We start from the raw sequence: 22,249 nt of genomic DNA, 5'->3' as shown, positions 1-22,249 counted from the left end.
AAATAATAGCTCCAAGCATCACTTTCTCCTCTATCTTCTGGAATTTTCTATCACTTAAAATCCCAGCTGTGCTTGAATGGAAGTGGATTCCAAGTTTTTACATTTAACAGATCTTGTTAATTCTTTAATAAAGAGTGTGAATTTAAGTGCTCATAAAAGATCCAAGCTTGTCAGTCAGTCTGAGTTCAGCAATGGAACTGAGGGGATTTTTTGAGGGATTTTGGAGGTTTTTCTGTGTACATATCAATCTGATGTAGGAAAATAGAGTATTTTTCCCTTTAATAAGCTACAGCGTAGCCTAGCTGAACATGCATATTTTTTGCAGCCTATAGTAAATTGTTTTTCTTGCCACATTCTTGTCTTTCTGCCCTTTGCAATGTGACTAATACTGGCATAGTTCACCCAACATTCAAATTTACTAGTCTGCGTTTAGAGATGATGTCTGAGAGAAGGAAAATCTAAGTAACAGAGCCAATTATATGGGCTTAAATGGAATGAGGCATTCTTGACTGAGTCCAGTTTAAGCTTTGTCTAGAGCTGTATTTCAAGTCACTGTGAATCTAGTTCCGATCTTTGGCTGCTATACCAATCTTCCTCAGCGGCCAACCAGTGTAACTTGACCATGTTGAGGAACTCCCCGTTTTAAATGGCATCAAATTATAGACCCCAGGATGTACTGATATTACTTTACCCACCTGATCTGTCATTTTACGGTAGCCCACATGCTTCAGGTTTCCATCAGAAATGACTGAGAAAACGCAAGATAGAAGCGTGACTGGGATTCTTCTGATGCAAATGGTTTCCCATCTATTAGTAACTGCACGTTTTGTGTTAATCTCAGGAGATTCATTGTTTCCTTTACCGTACTTACTGCATTGAATCGGTTGTAACGTGAAGTTTAGTCAATGGGAAAACTCTTTGCAAAATCAGAGACAAGCACTGGACGTTTTACGTGGATTTTTTTTTTAATTAAAGCAGAAATATTTTCATAGGGCAAGTAGTCAAATTCATAGGTTAGAAGCTTGAGCATCTCCACTAAGAATAAGCTGTTTCTGCTGTGTTCAGCTCTGGTAATAATTAATAATGAGCATCCCCAGTTTTCAGAGATACTTTGGAACGTGAACTGTAACACAGGTTATAGTTGCTTCTCAATTTACTTTATAGTCATATATATATAATATACATATAATTATATATATATGTAATATAATTTCTGTCATTCCAGGTCTAGTTCTTTTTAATGTATTTTGAATAGGCTTTTACAGTTTTCAGGTTTATTCCTTGTTATTTTAGTGATACAATACTAAGATACAAAAGCTGTGCATGAGGGGAAGGAACGGAAAAGCAAGCAGATGAACCTCACTGCTCTTAAACTATCTTCTGTAAAGGTATTCCAGGCCACAAAACCTTACACTGATAAATAGAAATAAGCATTCTGTAGCATCCAGCTCCTACTTTATTTTACCTTTTATTTTATTACTGAATGGTATTTTACTCTAATTACCTTCTATAAAAATACACATCACAGTGACAGGCAGTCACTTACCCATTGCTAAAAACACCTACGGTTTCCTGAAATGACAGGAGAGTCAAAACCAGAAAGTGCCACGTGGTTTACTCGCAGCATCAGGTAGTTCCTACCATTCAGCATTTGTGAAAGCCATTAAAAAATAAATGACAAGAAGCAGACATTGGGTTTTACCAATTTTATTTCTAGACTTTAGTTTTTTTTTGCTGGAAACTTCGTCTGTTACAGGTCTGTTGGTGAAAATGTGCATTTCAGACCAGTGATGCCAATAAGTACAATATAAAAATGTACAAATCTGAATTGCTTGCTTACTACAGATTGTTATAACAACGTGACAAATAAAGCATCTCTGTTGGCACTTGAACCCACTTATCTGGATTTGGCCTTTTAGTACATAACAATATTTTAAAGAAATCTGCAGTACGCACTGCCACTCAGTGTAACACATAATAAACCAACGAGCACTAACGTAATAATCATGTTTGGTTCAGAGACACAGAGATGCCACGAACAGAAGTGTTTTATGAGGTAAGCAGTAAAAAATGTTCCTGAAATTTGGACAGAATGTATCCAGTCCTCCTGGGTCCTGCGACTGCTAGTAGCATTGCAATGCTTTATTTACGCACTATGTAGGATCTTAACTGCATTTGCCTCAAAATGAGTTCTAATTCTGTTTTGGTTTAGCAGCATACAGGCAACAGCTAGATTATTCTTCAGCATACAACTCTGTTAGCTGGCTTATTTATGAGATTTACAGGCTTTTTAAATTAGCATTATGCTATAATTAAAAAAAAAAACACAAAACAAACAAAAAAAAAAAACCCTAGTATATCATAACAGATTAAACACACAAAATACTTAGAGTTCCAGATAATAACCTATCATACCAAATGATGCGTCCCAACTGATGGGAAACCACATCAGGTGGCACACAAGAGTTATATTATAATGCACCTTTCATATATCAATGTGGCTAATAACACAGCTTAAAACTACTATGATAATAAACCCCAGATCAGACAAAGAATCCAGCTTTATAAAATGTGGAACCACACACACAAAAAAATGACATTACTTGATCTTCTGAAATGTCTGCTGTTTTTTAAATTAACGCAACCTAGTTGCAAATCGCGAGACCCATTCAGAATAACGTTCGATGCATTTCCGTTTGCAGTAGAACTATGAGGCACTGTGTACGAACATTAAAACCTGGTCTAGACACGGGTAACTGAAGTATGAGGTATTGTGAAACAGGAACCTTTTTGGAATAGAGCAGTAATCACATTAAGTAAAAACTGATCACATAAAAAAATCTACAAAAAAAAAAAATGATGTCAATAATATAATTTTCTATGAGAAAATTAAAACTATAACATGGCAGTATATGACATTGTATAACAAAACAAAAAAAAATGATCCACAAAATAGCAGCAAAACACAATGACAAAGATACAGAAAAGCAATGTTAATTTTTTTTTCAAACCATGCTGGGAATTTATCCATAGCAGCTCAATAAAAATGGAGCATCCACTCCTTTTCTTTTCTCTTTTTCTTTTTCTCTCTTTTTTTTTTTTTTTAATTTTAATTTCTTTTTTCCTTTTTTTGTTGTGGTTTTTTTTTTTCCGTTGTTTTATTTTTACAATCAACACCTTAGCGGCATTTTTCTCACATACATTTCACCATCACATTCTCCTCGAGCATCAACTTCAACAGCTATGTCCACGTCTCTTCAGCTACTTTCTAAAATAATAATAAAAAGATACATAGCCAAGATGTGCAAATTTTCTATTTGTAGCTAAATAAAAAAAAATGGGGCATATACTGGAATAAGAACTTCTTTCAAGTACTCCAATTTTCATATCTATTAACTATGGCGTTCTTTTCATGGTTAGACTGCTTTTGAAAATGTATAGGAAGGGGCCAAATCGCCGGCTTTGTTTTGGGTTTGTTCTTTGAAGCGTGTCCTTTATTTCTTTAATAAGCTGTGTTAAAACTGCGCCATCAAGGGTAGAAAGAGCCTTGTTTTTCAAAAGGGGCGATTGCATTACTTTACAAATCATACTGGCCTTACGAACATCCTCTGCAATAAATATTCTTTTTAGCCTTAACTATAAATTATATATTTTAGTGTTTAAAAACCTTCAGTTGTAAAACATCTAGCGACAATCCTTAAACTATGCGTCCTATACGTGAACCTTTAAGGCCCCTAATTTATAAAGATGAGTTGGCACCAAAGGATTCTAAACTTCAGCTTTTCTATAGACAAGGATAGGAAGATATCCTGGCAATTTGTTAATGCAATTTCTCTCGCTGGAACACAACCTTCGGCAAAAAAAAGTCACCTCTCCTCTAACACCATAGTTAAATGCACTTGCTTTGCAATTCCAACCTTGCGAACAAGCACTTATATATTTCCAAACCATTCCATTAAAAAAAAGAAAAATAAATCCCACACAATAAAAGAATGTATTTCCTATATCTAATGGACTGAAAGTGCTTTGAATGGAATGGTTTTAGAATATAACAAACAAACAAAGACTGAACTGTGGATTGAACCTGACCATAATTAGGCGGAATATCTGTGGGGTCAGACCAGCATTTTTACACAGGTAACTACAAAAATATGAAGATTACAAAAATATAATATATTATGTCACTATTTCGGTTTCTCTTTATATAATAGAGTATCGTATGAGTAGTACATTGGCCTTTCCCAACAATGCTAAGCTGGAACCCTACAAATGCCTTATGCCCAGGCAATCCACAGGCACAAAAAAGATTAACATATAATAATGCTGCATACTAACATACACTAACTTATGGGTTACGTTAACCATTTATAAGGTGAAGAGGATAAAAAAAAACCCTAAGGAAATAAAATAAACATTTACAGATGAAATATAAAGTGACTAAATGCATAAGCAAGCGAGATACAGAAAAGCCTAGAACTGCGTTAAAGCTATGCTTTTTAAAGAAAAAAAAAGAATATTTCATTTACTATCTAAAAACAAAACAAAACAAACCTCTTCTACTTTAAAAATGGTTGGTTGATTTGTTTTATATGTAAGAAATCAAATCTAATACCTCCCCTGGAGACATTTTGTGTGTTAATGCCTATTTTTACAACATACAGACAAGAACACTTTAATATAAAAACTAGTTGATTATTATTGTATAAAATCCTCTATTTTTGTAGCACAAACCCCTGGGGGTAATGCAAATACTATTTTTTTCTTTTTTTTTAAGACAGTTTTTGGGGTATTTTTTTGTTGTTTATTTGTTTGAAGTCACAGATGGAAGGGAGACAGAGCAAGAAGAAATAGAACAAGACTGATTTTCCCTTCTGGTATAAAAATGTCCTGGAGAAAAGGGTTTCTGGGGGGGAGATCCTGCTGCTGATTCCTTCTCAGATGCCCTTTCTTTGTCTGCTTTTTCTCGCCAAGCAAAGCCTTGAGCAGAAGTCCTCTTAAATGTTCACATCTCGCACATCGGTAGGTGTGCAGGAAAGGTCTGCTTCATCCTCTACAGTCTTTGTTTCTGAAGATACGTTGTGCTGCTGTGCCTGACGTAGACTGGATTCGAGGAGGGACTCAATCTGTTCTTGGCAGGCTCGTAAACAATCCTAGAGAAGATGAAACGGAAGGAGAAAAAGACCCAAGAGTCCTTTAGAAATAAGATCACAGACCGAATACCGTTTCTTGAAAAAGCAAGAGAAATATAATCAAGTTAATCTGGGAGGGCGGTAGACTCAAAGGAGTCTGAGAAACATGGAACAGCGCATGGATTGGACAAGCTACTCCGATTTCTGCAGGATGCCAACTAACTCTTCGCATCTTCTATCTAATGGCCAAGGTGAGCATCTCCATAGATGGTCCTCTGGACAAACCGAGGCTGTTTTGTTTTTAGTCTCAGCCCACGGGTCTACAAGTGAATGTGATGGATGCTCCGCTACAGCGACACACGTAATAACTAACCCAGGCAGGACACTGACACACCAAGACGTTCTAGTTTGCGCTACTACTTTTCTGCCCGTGCTGTTAACACGTCAGTTCTGTGTATTTTTTCTACGTTATTGTCCTTTTATACCTTTTGGAACAGTCTGGACAGCAGCATGAATCAATCAAAATTAAGCGAGTGGAACTGCAAAGACATGAAACTGGGCTGGAGTCATTCGGTCCAAGTGTTGCCGATGCTGTAATGATTTACACTTGGGAATTACGGTCCACTAGAAGTGATGGTCACCAACAGTGATGTTCCCAGGCTGAGTTCCAATAATATAAAGTTCTTAGATGGAAGTGCCGTGTATATATTTAGATACACATGCCCAAAGTTGCCTGCAGCTCAAGTTAGCCAACTGATTTCTAACTCCAAAAGCATCTGGACAGAAAAATGTACAGGACTGTATGACCCTAAAATGGAGAGATCTTTCAGAAGCACCACTAAACATCTTTGCAAGCACATGTTACAAAGGGCTGCCAAGCTTGCAGTTTGCTACCACATTCACCCTGAAATCTCAAGGTGAGATCTCTTTCCCTGGCTTCAAAAGTGTTATCTCGGAGCTGAATATTCAGGAGGGTGCAGAGACTTTGGTGTGAATTCCAAGCATAAAGCAGCCAGCAGATCACACCTCCTGTGGGGAAAGGTAACTTCCCCCAGGCATTATGCTGTAGCGTGAGCAGATATCTCCAATACTTGTCAATCCACAGCAATTGGAGACGGCCCGTTAGCTCAACCTGTTCAACTTTCTGCATTCCTCAGAGCCATTGCAACGCCACAAATGGTGCCTTAAATAGGCAAAACAATCACGCTGCGTTTTGCCAAAATTCCTCCAGTGTGCTGTTTACTCATATCTTTATAACAAACATCGTAAGCTTTTCCCCAACATATTTAACTCTGTGTATTAAGGACTTTGAAGTTGCCTTTCAGGATTGCCTTTTCTGATTTAACCTATGACATGTGTTAGCCCTTGTGGTGAACCCAGTCTTCCATGATAAATTGCCGTCAAAAGTGTTAGGATGTGCATGACTGAGAATGAATGTTGTTTTCCTGAGAGGGTGACCTGCCTGCTGTTTTCTTTTTTTCCCAGTTTCAATTCTGCCTTCATTCAGAGGCTTCTTGTGTGATCTACCAGCTTTTCACTGATTCCACTACCACAAGAATCTCCTCTGCCACCAATAAGGGCACATGGCATTTGGGGTAAAATAAGATTAGAAACCCAAGCAAACAATTCTCTGCGAGTCCTTTCTGAGAGAGAGGGAGGTTAATCCTACCTCTAAGCAGATCAGACCATCAGTTACAGCTCACTGAAAACACATAACCTATGACCTTTTCTGGTTTAAACCCTAGTGTAATATTTCCTCTTGACAGAGACACACAGCGTTTTAAATGACAAAAAGAAACGCCTCATATCCTAAAGTCATCATGCCTTGGGCTCCGACATACCTCTGCCCTTCACAATAAGGTCTCTGTGAAGTCCTTTCGCCCCTTCTCAACGTATGACGGATCAATCCTGACTCTAAAGCTTCTACTTGCAGGTCCTGGACCATGGACCTCAGTCACACTTGGAATTAGATGTATAAAAGAGCATTTAGGTATTTTTTGTTTTAAGAATCCAGGCACTTTGGAGGATAATTGTGTTTTAACAAGGTGGCGTGTTCGGTGTTCCAAACTGAACGCCAACCGATTTCCAAACAAACCGTCTTTTTTGCAGAAGGGGAGCTTGTTCGGTAATTCTTATTTTTTTAATCCTAACCATTTGCATATAGTGTTTTGGAGCTCTGCAAACTAAAACCATTCAAAGGAATTTCTATAAATACCTCTTCTCCCTCTGGAGTCCAGTCATGAATAATTACATAGGGCTATGTAATTTAAAGGTAATTTTTGACCACAGAGTTGTTTTTCCTGTGAGATTCTCAGCATACAGCCTGTTGTAACTGTATGTTTTAAGAACATCATCTTTACCGTGTATTATGAACAGACTACATCTTAAACTACAGTTGGATGAACAATATGTTTTAATGCTTTAAGCATTTTTGTTAATTTCTTGTTCAGTTGACTATTGGGTGACTAGTTTGTCTGCAGCACTGTATTAGTTAGCAAAAATAACTGCAAAATATAAAATGCACTGTGAAGAGCCTCACCAAAGCTGTTTTCCTTCTCAGTACTTCACAACGCTCAACAGCAAATACAAAACTTGAGCGTTGCTCTGATAACTTCTCCCAACAACTTTTCTGCTTCACTACCCAAATTTTCAATGCCCACAGTTTGTTCAAGGTCATAAACCCTTCCTGGATTAATTAAGCTCCTCAGTGAGAGGAGAAAAGAAAGACTCGCTAGTTTAACTGATGTGGTCAAATACCTTTAACACACACAGGAGACATGATCGGACTCCAGGGTCAGATACTAAAGGAAACAAACAACAACACCACAAAGAAACTGCTTGGAAATGCTCCGTTAGTGCCGGACCTGTCCGGATAACGAGCACATGTTTGAAGGTGCCTCTGAGTAAGGGCAGGCAGACGAATTCCAGTGTTCTAACAGACAGCATGGAAACCCAATCTAATCTAGTTTAGCAAATTTCTGGCCTGGAAATGAATGTCAGGTAAAATTCAATCTGTTTGGATGATGGGGTCAAGAATAGAATGATGGAAGACAGCCCAAGACTTCTAATTGTGATTATCTGACTTCTAATTACCCCTGATCAAAGGCAAAATGGGAAATTGGACTCCTACCAACGTAAACATGAACCATAAAGGAATTCCAATCAGGTGATATTCATTTTACTTTAGATTCAGCTTTCTTTGAGACTAAAGGTAAAAAAGCGTAATTATGTAACCTGAAATCCGACAGCCCCGCTGCTCTAGCTAATAGATAATCAGGGAGAATGCGAGCCGGGTTCTAACACAGGCTCTTCGTATTTCAAGACCATCCAATATAAAGCGTGTTCACCTCTGTGGTTTGACAAGGGGAACCATCACTGTGGAGTAACAAGCTTCATATACACGGTAGTGAAATGAGATCGTGGGAGTAGCATTTGTTACCGGGGATGACACATCTTATGGGAAATTGTCTATGCAGGAGAATCATGCTGTGTATGAAACTGAGCAGTTTACTCCAAGCAATAGTAGTGAAAGATGCTGTTCCCTTATTCCATTAAAAACGCATCATACATACACATAGATATAATTTTATGATGCTTATTTTCTGTAGCAACCTATACAAAAACCTTACTTCTAACTCTAGCTGCTCTAACACATAAATATATTTAGTAATGAAAGCCAGAGGGGAGTTAGTTACTTTTAAAGCTACTAACTTTAAGTTCAGGCCATACAGATTGTGGCCTTGCAGTGGCAATAGAAACAAGCGAGAATTCTCCTTCTTGCTAAAACTACTTTATTTTCTTTTAGAAGAGCTCTGTCATCCAACCAAGTCACATAAGGACGTGCTGCCGTTCTCCAAGATGTGAGAGAATCTACTTCAACGCTCTGTATCAGGAATGATTAAATAATGTTGTTTGAATCAGATACTATCAGAACAGATATTTTTTCCTCAGTACCTGCTTCAAATAACTTGCATTGGATAGTGGCCAACCATACACTGAAATATCTACATTGTTCGCAAACGGACTAAAAGCATTACATTTACGTGCCAGACCGAGCAGCATTTTATGTCAGCATTTGAAGTTTTTGGAGTATTTAACCTTTCAGCACTGGATCCATATTACTTTAGCTGCAGGAATATAAATGGCAAAAATAAGGTGCCCAATAGCGAGGCATTGTTAAGGTGATCAAAATAATAAGCTGAGATATTTGTCAGCAATTGTTTCACATAGTCTATCAAAAGTAAAATATTCTTTTGTGAATAATTATGATGCGTTCAGCTTTCCAGAAATCACTCAGTGCTGTCAACAAAGTCCAATTATACCAACCCACTTTTGCAGTGTCTGGACTAGCACAGCTCTCTATGTATTTAAATTACTAACATCTAAAATAATTTAACAGCATCTCCAAGACTCTGCCCGCTAACCACAGAGTTGTCTTTATTTGACTCATTGTCCAGCGCTTGGAGACCTCACAAGAACCTTTTTAAAGCATCTATTTATTGGTCTTCCACATTGTTACAAAACAAAGCTCAACTCTGCCCCAACTTCACACACCATTATGACATGGATCATTGACTTTAGGTCTTCCTTGTCGGCTCCCTTCCTGGCCCATTCACTCATGAAAGGTTTATTGCTCACTAGTTACTGATGTGCATCTCCTGGAAGCTGCGGGGCAAAAGGAGAGTCCTGTGAGGACCATCTACCTTGTCAGAAAGTCGTGGGACAAGCATTTGTTCCGAAAAGGAATTCAATACCGGCTACTGTGCAGGTCTAGCACGTAATAAACCAAATTACATCATTAGAACTCTTTTAAGAAGGGCTTTTTCACACCACTTGGCACAATAAAAGGCCTCGAGAATGGTCAAAGATAAGGTCAGAGATACCGCGAGGTCTCAGTAACTATTTCCTCATCTTATTTTCAAAGGTTTGTTTTACATAGACCCCTGGTTTCATTACCTACAACCAAGCACAGCCTGCGCAACGTCCTAAATAGATGCAGAGTTCCCTTTGCTTTGTCAGATACAAACATCAGCGCTGGATGTGGTCATCACTGATTATTAATGGATATAATGACAGCTAAATAACCAGGACGGACACGACACCACCGTTTTCAAAAATCCCACTCTGAGGTTTAACTTTATATGGAGATTTACCATCGGCTTAGCTACCAGGCAGCAAGCAGGCGTTCATTCTTAAAACTCTACGGCAGGAGATGAACCGAGAGAAAAAGAGTCACTTACCGGGTCACATTTGATAACTTGTGATAGGAAATGTGTGAGGCATTGATAGGAGAGGAAAGTGTTAGTGTTCCCCAGATGCAAGCCTTGCACAGCTGCTACCACACTGCCAGCCGCGATCATGGAGGGTGGGTTTGAAATAAATTTAATATCTGTATGAAGAAAGGAGAGAAAAAATAAAATAAAGTAAAAGACTGCAATTATTGCTTTAGGAGAAGCCTGCCCATACACATACACTCTTCTACCAGCCAACTGCTGCATCCGAAAAGGCAGGGAAAATTGTGAGCAGAAAGGCGCCTCCTGCTCCAAAAGTGTTACAGGTCCAAACCTGTAAACGCTTCTCCACATGAGCAACTGTGCTCGAGCGAGTAGCCCTTCCTAGCACTAAGCCTGGGAGGCCATTCATCATTTTGAGGTATTTTTATCATAAGCAGGGCCCCCGTTCTTCAAATGTTAAATAATGTGAATAATGCCACTGGGGTCAATGGCACCATACATCTGAGAAAACCTGTCTGTATTCTTAAATGTTTCGCATGATCTGATCCAAGGTGCTCGCTAATGAGGAGTCCTTGCGGCCTTTAAAGCAGAAACCTTGGCACTGGCATTGAAAGGAATATAGCTTTAATGAACAACAACATCAACAAAAAGAAAAGAAAAAGACAGCTTAACCCTGTCAGGAGGCAGATAATCCATATTTAAATTAAGGTTTCATCTTAAAAATGCTTTGTCTCAACCTAGTCTCTTGTCAGTGGCTGCCATCCATCCTGGCAACAGGGATTTAATGTAAATGTGGCATAACTAAGTGACGGGGGTCCCAAGAATTGGCGGACAATCAGTTACATTCTGATGTGACACCATGCTGACAAGAGGCTGGGCCCCCTTCCAGACTGCATTGCTGTAGGTCTCTCCACAAAGCCACTCCCATGATTCCTTAAGGGGCTATCTCTGCCATTTAGCATGTTTTTGGATTTTGTTTTGTTTTGTTTTTAATAAGAATAATCCACATTTTAATGCTAAGGCTCTTTCTGCTCAACAGGAATGCGTTTGATCCGTGGCGGTGTACACCTTGGAGGAGAATCAGAAACAAAGGAAGTAAGTGGCACAAGTAAACGTCTAATTTGGTGAGGAAGAAAAGGGAAACGCCACATTATACACAAGAACCTGAGATCTGAGATACATTCCTTCAGCTTTTATCAGAATACAACTTCCTCCGGGTTGAAAAAATATAAACCATCTGTCAAACCCTTGAATGAAATCAAAGGAATGGACAGCTTAGAGGGCTCAGTGGAACAGTTTAAGTATTAAATCATGCATCTCCTTTATTATGATAAAATAACTTTTGTGTCAATGTTTTACCAGGGAAACTAAAGACTTCGGGACTCTATGAAAATCCTCTCCCTGAATCCATTCATACACCTCTGACACTCCATTGTGGCCCTGACCAATACCCACCTTCAAAGGGGCATTTCGCCCAGTGTTCTATGAACCTTCAAAATTAAACCGATACGATGAACTGTGGCCAAACTTTTGTGATGCTCTGCCAGGAAAAAGGCAAGCTGGATCTAAAGTCACCTCATTTGTTTTACCACGCTCTAAATACATTCAGTTTATCCCCGTTTCCTAATCTGCCCAGATAAATACACCCACCTTCTCGCGAGCTTCTGTCATTCCCAGAAATCAAAGCAGTCCAGACCGCTTATGGACACAGCACACATTCCAAAGCCAGTCCCCTAACAGAAACACTGATACCCGGTCGCAGGTAGACTTCAGAAATGAGGGATTTTGGTGGGCAAGCATGAACGCCCCCAAGGCTGGGTTGCTCAGAGGGGTACGGTGGCACCGCGTTCGCGACACTTATTTCCTGAGCTCCACAAACAGAACACGACCAAAATGTGTCCGTTTAATGAGCCTGTCCTGCCGGGATCACGTTTGGGATGAATATTTGCGTTCTTCTTTTACATGGAGCAGTAAACAAGAACATGAATTCATAGTCACACCCTCATTCTTTCCAAGGTGGAAAAGTGATAATGAAGTTTAAATGACCAGTTTGCGTCTGTCCCTATAACCACTCCAGACAAGCAGCATGGACTGCCTTTTTGTTGCAACTCAACAAGGAATTATTTGTGGCAGAGGCCACTAATTTCAGCATATTAATCAGGGGGCCCCTCTCGCCTGTAATTGGATGCCCCCAAGTGAAGAGTGTGGCATCATTGTCAGCCTCCATCGCCTCATCTTGCGCTATTGAGCGCTCAGGAACAAGGGGGCTTCGGTGAGATGAATTAGACCTGACACAGCCACAATGGGGTAGGGGGCCCCATCAATTGAAGCACACATCCCCAGTAGCCTATCTGAGACTTCATCCAAAAAGAATAAACAACTTCAGCGTTGTTAAAAAGAGAGAGAGGGAGAGAGAGAGGAGGGGGAGGAGAGAGAAGAATGCCAGCCACCCTGAAGGGAGGACAAAGCAGGCATATAGGCGCTGCAGCGCTTTAAAAAAAATTCCTAACAAGGCGAGTCACCCCTTTTCCTTTTTAAATGGAGCAGCAATTCCATCCGTCTGGAGAGCTGGGGGCTATGAATGAAAATCTTTTCATTGAGGCAAATCAAAACTGCGAACATAAATCACTTGCTGCAAGATGCAACAGGTTCCAACTGGTCGCATACCTTGAGACTTCCAATTTTATAAAGGCCGGAGAATGGGAGAATTGTAACACGCTTGTTTCAAAGGGGGATCGTGATTTCTCCATCGGAGAGGAGGAAAGCCACAACAATAATAATAGCAATAATAATAATAATAATATAAAAGGAGCCCGGTATGTTTTGATAACCAGAGGAACATAATGAAATGCTGAAGCTCCAATATTTGTTGCTATTCATTGTTATGCTTGTATAGAGCTGCAGTTCTCCCTCAACACTGGTCTTAACTTGGGCCAAAAGAGGCCTGCTTCTTTTTGAGCTCTCCCTGCCTTGCTCGGCCATGCCAAAGCCCCATTCATTAAGCTCAATTATGTCTTCACTTCAAACAACCCCTGGTTTGGTTTTTTTTTGGTGCTTTTTCTCCCGAACCCACCACAGCACAAAGACATCCTTTGGTGAAAATGGATTTTTCGAAAACTAAACCAAATCAAACAAATCCACTTCTACCAGCCACACAACCGAAGAGGGAGCTTAGGAGGAATTCCCCTCGATTTCACCTTGCGGCGTAACCTTCTCTTTCTGGAGCAACACGCGTAACACTCATCCACAAACACTTCCACAGCCTTCACCTTGTTAAGCCACAATTTCTAAGCGAGAATTATTGTGCTGTCTCTTTTTAGGAGACCCTCCGTTACAGCAGAGGACGCGGGCTGTGCTTCACGCAAAGGATAAAATGCACTTGCCCCCGAGGCCACTTGAGCGAGTGTCAGTGTTTCCAGCGGACTTTGGATTGCGCCCCCCAGCATCCAGGCAGCGCGACGCGTTTGCAGGTCCATCCCGGTTCATTTTGGCAACGGGAAAAACACAACGCGACCCAGCGACAGCAAAGCAAAGTCCAGATGCTACTTAAGCCACATGTGATCTTCACTAGCCAACAAAAGAAGTCATGAAGGAAAGCGAGAGGTAGAGAAAAATCCTGACATCCAGAAATAACAATGAAAACACAGAGAGCCTCGTGGCAGCCTTCCTGAGTGCTCCTTCCCCAGGCAATATTCCCAACTTCAGTAGGGAGCTGAAGAGGGCCCCAGTCCTGGTGAGCTCAGCACTGCTTTTTTTAAAACCTAAGTCAAACTCCCAGAACATGGTTCTCATTTACTGATCCATTCTCCAGCTGTGGCGTGTAGCAGTGTTAAATAAAGGCTCTGGATGTGCTTCCTAAAAGAAACATAACAACACCGACAGTAGATCAAAGTACTGGACTCTTAGCAAGTCTCCAACCTTTGAACTACTCTTGTTTTTATCCCTGTCATTGCCAGCACAACAACCTAGGTTAAACATCCCCGTATCCAAAGGGGAGCACAGGTAGCTGCTCCTTTTAGCGAACAGCCGAGGAAGCTTCAAACTGAGCGAATCGCGCATTCGGAGTCGTAGCAGCCTTATCTGGTAGAATCTGGCATGGAGAGTTATGTCTGATTTTCCCAAAATGTTGCTGCAGGTAGTTTGAAGGATGTTTGAAGGTTGTAGCGCTCCGAACACCGAGCATTATTCCAGGCAATCTAATTTACGAACTGCCCGTTATGCTGATGTTAGGCCCAAGATGAAGAGCAATGCCAGTGTTTATAAATTTCTCTTTTATGGCTTGGTCGTGCTATATATAGGCCTTGTAGTAGGGCTGATACTGTGAAATGATTTTTTTCTTCTGAGTGCCTGCAGTCTTCCTTCAATCTCTCTATACCAGATCCATCTCTGGAAAATAAACTACACACCATTAATTTCTGCCATTGGCCACACACATCCCACCGAGCTTCTCAGGTGTGAGTCCCTCAAGTCCAAATGCAGCCTTGATCTCTTTTTTTAGCACAACTGCTACCGAACATTAACATTTACTAAAGCGCTGTATCTCCTTTACACTACGTTTTTATCAGTGTCAACAGAGTGTCTGGCATTCCTCGTTACGTGCTACTGCAAAAGAACATTTGCTTTGGCTGCTTTTCCTTCCTTATTCTTTTGCCAGTCCCGCATTGGTCTCGCCATACTAAAAGAAAACGTGCTGAACACGTTTGGGTTAAACAGAGGATCTTCCCTCTAGAACTTCTTTTGTCCCCGCTCCTCCACTCCGTCCTGTGGGAACCGCGAGATCTGGAGAACAGAGGGAATTCTTCTGCGCCTTTTTTCTCTTCCCCTCTTGCTGGGGTTCAGCGGGTAAAGCCGGTACATGTACAAACGCACACACACACACACAAGCCACAGTCAACACGGGGACTTCAAAGAAGCGGCGTGCACGCGCGGTGCCCTTGAAACCAAAGATCAGGCCTCTGCAAACCTGGCTTAGCGAACGGTCGGCGCTTTTGGAGGCCGGCCCCGCACATGGCTCCGGCGCAGCACGTGGTCGGGAGGGCGCAGATGGCAGCGCCTGGGTCCTGTGCCAGGAAAGCCGCGGTGCCGCGTGGCCCTCCTCCAACCCACCAGCCACCGACCGAGGGGGGGAAGAGGCAACTTGAAGAGTGTTTTTTAAGAAAAATACCCCACGCAGAGCTATTCACCAAGCGAAATCTCCCTCCGCCTTTAAAAACTGAATGGATCCACGCGGGGAGGGATTCCCCGTAAGCCTTTTGCAGCCCCCACATAAAACGCGGTGTGCGGAGGTAAAGAAATCCTGCCTAAGCTACAAAGAGGGGGGGGGGCTTCTCCCTCCCTGACAGCAACACATACTTGACTCAGAAGCAAAGTATCTTCTGGAAAAATAAAAAACAAAACCAAACTTACCTCTGCAAAGTAATCCACCTTCTGCAAACAACAAGGGGCAATAATCGGGGCTTAAATTACCTCCCCGCAGCTCTGTGAATTCGCTTTTAGACCAAACAGCTACGGGAAGCTTTACAAGCCAGGGGGTGTGTAGGGGAGCGACGCGCTTTGCTTAACGTGCAGGGCTCATACCTGTAGCGCACAGAGCCACAAAAGTCTGAGCATGTTTACGGATGATCTGCTTGGTGTCCTCTGCCAGAGGCATTTTAGTAAGGAAATGTTCAATGAAATCGTGGGGGGTCATTGCAGCCAGATTCCATTTCAGCTTATTCACCAGAAGCAGCTCCATTTGCTGCAAAGACAAGAGAGGGAGGGAAGGGGGAAGGAGAAGAGGAAGGAGAAGAGGGGAAATGTGGTTAGCTCCGCTCGCACACGGCCGGACCGGCAGCATCCGCAGCCGGGACACTCAGCCCTCGGAGGGGGTTTGGGATGGGGACACGGACACGGACACACACACACACACACCCACACACACACACACCCACGCACACGAATCCTCCCCCGGCGGATCCCCGGTCGGACGGGGGGTGCAGGGGGGGACCCGCAGTGCGCCCGGGAGGCCGCCAGGGGGCGCCCGCGCCACGCCCAACCGCGTCCGGTCGGGGCCGCTCCGGTTATTTGGGGGGGTGCGGAATTTAGGGGGGGGGTTGGGGGATGATGCGGCCACCCCCGATCCGGACCGACCCCCGGTGGGGCCACAGCTGCTGCGGCCGCGGGGAGCGGCTCCCACCCGCCGCCGACAGCGGGGCAGCCCCCCCCAGTGTCCAGGGGCTTCCTAAGAGGCGCTTTTTTGTGTTTTATTATTATTATTTTCCTGAGGTGTTTAAACATGAAATTACCAGTAATTCGTCGGGTCTAATGGAGTTATCTGTATAAATGCACAGTTTTTCTGCGGTCAGAGGAATAGTTTCCTTCATTTTTGAAGCCACAAACATGCAGGTAGCTCCCAGCAGTTGCAATCGGCTTTTCTTGAGGGGTTCGAACGACAAAAATCTGTCCAAATAATTCATAGCCAAGGGGAAAACTTCCTCTTCGCACTTCTGCTCCTCGCAAACCTGCAAGAAGGAGAGAGATCGTTGAAGAATAATTTAATATAGGCGAAAACTGGGCTTGTCCTGTCTTCCCTTCCCCCCCCACCTCCCAGGCTTTGCAGGGCAAGGTTGAAAGAGACGAAGGGGGAAATGCAGTGGGGGGAAACGGATAAAAAATGGAAAAACAGAGACATCAAAGAAAATGAAAGAGAAAGTCACGAGTGACAAAGTGGGGAGAAATGTGGCGTTAGAAATCCGCAGGCGATTCACGGTAAAATGTGGGGGGTGGGGGGGGGGATCGAAAAGGAGGTCTGTCCCCATCTTCCAGCCCCTAAGACAATTTTTTTAAAAAGGAAGAAAAAGGAAAACGGAGGAAAATGCGACCCCCCGTGCCTGGGAATGGGGTGCAGAGCCAGGCTTGGCCCCGCATTTATTTATTTCGCTTTTATTTTTTCATCCAATTTGCCGTTGTGCTGCCTATTCCCTTCTCTGGTCGAGACACAAAGGTGGCGTCCAGCCTCATTTCCCCAGACGTCATCTTTTCAAAAAATATTTAAAAATATTTAAAAAATCCGTGGAGCTTTCAAAAAAGGTTGAAAATGAAGCGGCGGGGGTCCTTTACCGAACCCCGTGGACGTGGTCATCCTGGGGGGCTCCGGGGAAGCCCCCCGAAGTGAAATTCACCGCCTCCCTATTCGCCCTGCAGCACAACCGGGCGCGACATTTCCCAGAGCGAGGCAGGGCGCTGCGCTTTCAAAAATTAATTAAAAATAGATCGCGGGCGCCCAGGCCTTCCGAAAAAGCATGAAAATGTAGCCCAGTCCCTGGGGCTCCCGCTGGGAGCCCCCCGAGACTTGTCCCTCCAGGGGACGAGGCTCTTTCCAACTCGCTTTTCCCAGGCGACCTTGCAGATCGCCGCCGCGCACAAGCGTGCCTTTGAGGGGTGACCACAGCTCCAGCCTCTCTTCGCGCTGAACAAAGAAACTTTCACCCTGCAGCTCCCCCAAGAAACGCCGGAGCCCCTCGGGCCGGTCCCCCTGCCCGCAGCCCCAGCGGGGTCCCCCGGCCCCCGACCTTCTTCCTCCGGCCCTTTCCTCCGCTCTCCCCCCGCCACACACACCCTTGGCTTGCTCCCCGGGACTTTCTTAATTTTTTCTCTCGATTAATAAACACTTTTTTTTTTTTCTTTTGCTTTGCAAATAAAAAAGAACAAAGATGGCGCATAACACTGGCACGGGCAGCCACTTGCATACGTGTACAAGGATATTAATTTAAAATAAAATCCCCAGAAAAAATTAACTGGCATGGTTTCCCGGCGCGGCCGGGGGCTCGGGAACCGGGGCCGCTCCTCGGAGGGGGGTCCGGCCGAACCGGCTCTTCCCCGCGCTCCCCTCCGCCGGTACCGCTTTGCCCCGACGGCCGGAAAAGTCACCGGGGCACCCCCGGACCCCCGACGCAGTGTTACCGGCGGTGAGGGGGAAGGGGGGTGTCCGCCGCTCCTCCGCGGCGGGACCCGAGGATAAAGAAGCGACAATAACGGCGACAGCGATCGGAACCCCGGTTCCCATCCCCTCCGTACACCCGAAGCCGGAGCAACGTGTGCCGCGCCGGGGAACTTTATTTCGGGAAGGGGGGGGGCGCCGGGCGCCGCAGGAGATGGGGGGGCAGCTCTCCGCCTTAATTCATTTCGGTGCCGAAGCTTGCAAAGGAAGAAAAAAAATGCCCCGAAAGATACAAACCTCCAGCATCCAAGTGGCAACTATTTTCCTCATATATGGCAAGATTTCTTTCTGCACGCACTTGAAGTAGGAGACGGAGGGCGAGCAGGTCTCCTCCGCCTTCAGCATGGTCTGCAGCACCCTGTCATTGAGGAGGTTGGCATCCAGGTAGGCTCGTCGGATGGTCTCCACCTCGCAGCACAGCAGCTGATGTTCCATGTCTGCCTCCGTGGTCTCCGCTCAGTTTTTTCTGCAGGAGGGACTGAGTCAGTCGCTCGCTCGCTCCCTCTCTCTTCCCCTTCCAGGAGTCCCTTGGATGCTGCTTCTGCTACTGCCGCTACAGCCCTCTGGAGGCTGCAAAACTTTCTAACTTCCAACAAAACTCTCCTGTATAGTCCCTGTGACGTTACTGTTGTTAAGCAGAGATCAAAGCACGAGAGAGAATGAGAAAGAGAGAGAGCCAAAAGCAAGGGGCAGAGCCCTAAAGCCATCCCATAGGCTTCAAGTCCTTCCCCTTTGCTTAGCTTATAGAGAGCAGAGGTTTAATGCAAATGCAAATGAGACAAGGGCTTGCTTTCAAGGGCAAGGGAGAGGTGGGGGAAACCCAAATTGTCTCTATCATGCATAATTTTAAAAATGGAGCGAGTTCTGCAATGGGAGCCAAATGATGAATGGGGCCAGGCCACACACAGACACGCGGGGGTATAAATACAAGGAGGCTTGGTCGGTATTATTTTACTGGGGGCGCCGGGGAGGGGGACCGGGGCACGACCAGTGCGTTGCTGTTCCTTATCAATTATTACTGTTGCCGTCACCGGTGCATACCTGCGATATCTGTCGCTTAAAAGGCCGCGCTCCCAACCTGAACTCCTGCTCTTTGTAGTCGATCCCAAGGGAAAATCTTTCTCCCATTTCCTACTTTTTCCCAGCCTAGATGGTTTTGCCGCACGCCAGAATTGTAAAGACATTGGGGTCTCCTCCCCATTTGCCAAGATTATGCTTTTTCTCCTCTTTTTTAACATATTTCTTTTAACTTTAAAGGTTTTGCCATCCAAAAGGGGCACAGGGGTGGTGGGGGACAGGGTGCCGGCTAATCCGAGCCGCAGCGGGCGGCGGGCAGGCCGTGCTCGGCACCCCACCCCCACCGCACAGCCACCCAGAAAAAATATCCCAGCAGAGCAGCAAAATGGTGGCCAGAGCTTCCTCTTGCACCTAAAGGGAGATGAATCGGTGGGGGGGGAAGAGAGGGAGGTGCCGGCAGCCGCCTGCCGGGGCCTCATCCGACACGCCACGCTGCCGGGACAGCCTGTCCACGCGTGACGCGCAACCACGGGGCCCCACCGTAAATAACTCCCGTGATGAACTGCCTGTACCTGAAAACGCTTTACTTTGCGTCGTTTCTAATTAAAAAGGTCTTTTTTAAACCCCCTCGCTTTCTCGAGGGGATGATAACGGAGCTTGGGGCCTGCTGGAGAACACCGGAGGTGCCACCAATGCAGCGCTGCACGGGAGGAACGACTCGTCCCGCACCAAAGCGGCGTGGGGAGAAGCGGGAAGGCCATAAATGGGGGTTCACGCGGCCTTCTGCCCGCTCGCCCCTCAACCTGAGCGCTCGGATTGACCCCAGCCATGGTGTTTTAACATCAACCGGGGTGCGGTGCCGTTAGCAGGAACTACCGGTGGTACGGCATCGCCAGCAAGGTCTCCTGGCCGCGGAGAACATGCCGTGGAGGCCATGCCATGGTGGACACGCCGTGCAGTCACACAGCATCTCTCCTGCATGACCTGCGGGGAAAAGCAGTGCCAAAGATCACAGGGCATGTTGTTGCACAGTTGCGTGTTTATGTAATCTCTCCGCGTGAAATATCTGCCCATCTTTCCTAGTTCACCGCTTTGCTTGACCATTCGTCTCCATTTTGGCTTTGCTGGCACGTCGGAGGCCCGGGGATCTCGGTTCCCCTCGCACGCCGCAGCCCGCGGGGCGAATCTGGACGGTTCCTCGGTGAGGAAGCTGCCCCGTGCCCGCGTCCCTCCCTTGTGCTTCGACACACAGTTCTGTTTTCACAACTTCAGGTTTTAATTTTTAAGGAAGAATCACACCACGACCCAGCACTTCCAGACTGGATCGCAGCCTGCCCAGGACGCAAAATTAGGGGGGTCGCATTTAATTGACTTCCCTGCACCTTTCTAGCGAGCAGTGGCTCTGGGGGTGCAGGGACCCCGCTCCCCTGGGTCACACCAGCTCTTTGCCTCCAAACATTTGTCCCCGGCCACGTCGCCCGAGTCACCCGGGCTCCGTCACCCACGCCTCCGGCATCCTCGCCCTCCCGCCTGGGGTGGGCTTGGAGAGAGGGGTTTATCCCCCCCCGTTTTCAACCCGAGGCCGGTGTTTCATTCACACCCGCTGCCGGCGGGCGGGGAGCGGCGCTGGCCCCGGGCCCGGGGGAGCCCCCGGCGGGCGGCGCGGGGCGGCGCGGCCGCAGGAAGCGGCCATTAGCGGGAGCCAATGGGGGCGCCGGGCTGTTACCAGGCGGATCGGGCAGATCTCGGCGCGGGGCTCGCCCGGTCCCGCCGACACAAAAGGGGGACGGGTCACAAGCGCCGGAGCCGCGGCCACCGGGACGGCTCGCCCCGGTGACAGCTCCGCGCTCCGCACCGGGCGACCCCGCACCTGCCCGAGCCGGGGAAGCGGCACCGCGGTCCCGCCCCCGTCGCTTGGCAGCGGGACGGGGCTGCGGCGGCGCCCGGCGTTACCGGCTCCCCCAGCCGCCCCCGGGGATGCCCGCTCGGCTCCCCGCCCCGGGGTGCGCGCTTAACGGGCGCGCCGCCGCCCGGCCCGGGGGCGGGATCCGCGCTGCAGCCGCCGCCGCTCTCGCCCCGGGGCTTCCGACAGCGCTTCCGACGGCGCTTCCTCCCCCGCCGCTCCCGCCCCGCCCCGCGGCGCCGCTGCCGGGGACGCCGCTCCCGCCGGCACTTTCTCATGACGTCACCCCGCCCCGCGCCGCCGCCCGGCGAAAAGGGAAGCTCGGGGTGCGCGCCTGCGCGCGGGGGCGCGCATTCCTCGCGTGCCGCCGGCCGCCGTAATCTTCCGAAGAGCCGCGCGGCGGCGGCGGGAGCGACACCCCGACCCGACATCCTCGGGGCGAAACGGCCCCGAGCGGATTGAACCGGCACAAACGGACCCGCTTCCCTCCGCTGCGGCGTCTCATTATGTCCTGCTAATGAGGCGGGACGTGCCCCGGTGCGCGGTGGGTTCAGAGTTCTTGGTCTTAGGAGTTGGACTCGGTGGTCCCCGGGGGTCCTATCGCACTCGGGACACCCTACGATTCCATGGTTCCCGTTCCCGGGGCTCTGGTGGGACCCTGGCGAGGAGCACAACCTGGGGACAGCCCGGCTCCTGGGTTGCACAGCCGCCCACCGTGTTTTCCCCTTGGGATGCACATCCTGGACCTGCTGCAAAGCCAAATGTCTTGTAGATGCATCTGAGAGGTCCCCAGACTGTCCCCCTTAGGCAGACACCAGTGTTTATGGGCGAGATGCTCCTACAAGGCATCACTGAAGCTTTCTCTTGTTTGCATCTCATGCTGGCCGCATCAGGAGCCACAATGTAGGGTCGTGATAGGGGATTTGAAGGAGCAAAGCTCAGGGAGGATTCCTATGGGAGATCCACCACCAAGCTGGGGAGAGGCACA

The 22,249-nt window shown here is 46.2% G+C and overlaps 2 protein-coding genes and 1 long non-coding RNA gene across 12 annotated transcripts in view; 2 read left to right on the top strand and 1 right to left on the bottom strand.

The window, feature by feature from the left end:
* LTO1 (LTO1 maturation factor of ABCE1) overlaps window positions 1–15,768 on the top strand; it is a 31,732-nt gene extending 15,964 nt beyond the window's left edge. The window contains exons 1-4 of one of the 8 annotated variants that reach the window (XM_065065537.1): window positions 5,150–5,380; window positions 8,935–8,989; window positions 11,403–11,458; window positions 13,684–15,768. In XM_065065537.1, coding sequence (XP_064921609.1) covers window positions 5,296–5,380; window positions 8,935–8,989; window positions 11,403–11,458; window positions 13,684–13,913 — 426 coding nt within the window. In that variant the 5' untranslated portion in view covers window positions 5,150–5,295 and the 3' untranslated portion in view covers window positions 13,914–15,768. The other 7 variants (XM_065065536.1, XR_010473159.1, XM_065065535.1 and 4 more) reach the window with 7 other exon arrangements.
* On the bottom strand, window positions 1,692–19,232 carry CCND1 (cyclin D1). Of its 3 annotated transcripts, none has more exons than XM_005511057.4 (5): window positions 18,579–19,232; window positions 16,648–16,863; window positions 15,941–16,100; window positions 10,370–10,518; window positions 1,692–5,150 (listed from the first exon to the last, which is right to left on the bottom strand). In XM_005511057.4, the coding sequence occupies exons 1-5, from the start codon at window positions 18,774–18,776 to the stop codon at window positions 4,995–4,997; spliced, it is 879 nt and encodes a 292-aa protein (XP_005511114.1). In that variant the 5' UTR covers window positions 18,777–19,232; the 3' UTR covers window positions 1,692–4,994. The 3 variants fall into 3 exon arrangements, with proteins under 3 accessions (XP_005511114.1, XP_064921605.1, XP_064921606.1); XM_065065533.1 differs by lacking the exon at window positions 18,579–19,232 and adding an exon at window positions 18,305–18,423; XM_065065534.1 differs by lacking the exon at window positions 18,579–19,232 and adding an exon at window positions 17,233–17,251.
* A 1,883-nt stretch (window positions 19,233–21,115) lies between these two features.
* The window catches only part of LOC110365151 (uncharacterized), a 48,644-nt gene continuing 47,510 nt past the window's right edge, over window positions 21,116–22,249 (top strand). Inside the window, exon 1 of the long non-coding RNA XR_010473161.1 lies at window positions 21,116–21,805. This is a non-coding gene — a long non-coding RNA (uncharacterized LOC110365151). The remainder of the gene's footprint in view (window positions 21,806–22,249) is intronic.

Source organism: Columba livia, chromosome 5 (assembly GCF_036013475.1).
Source record: "Columba livia isolate bColLiv1 breed racing homer chromosome 5, bColLiv1.pat.W.v2, whole genome shotgun sequence".
Lineage (NCBI taxonomy): Eukaryota > Metazoa > Chordata > Aves > Columbiformes > Columbidae > Columba > Columba livia.
Note: the sequence above shows the minus strand (reverse complement) of the source record. Positions and strands in the feature narration are given on the sequence as shown.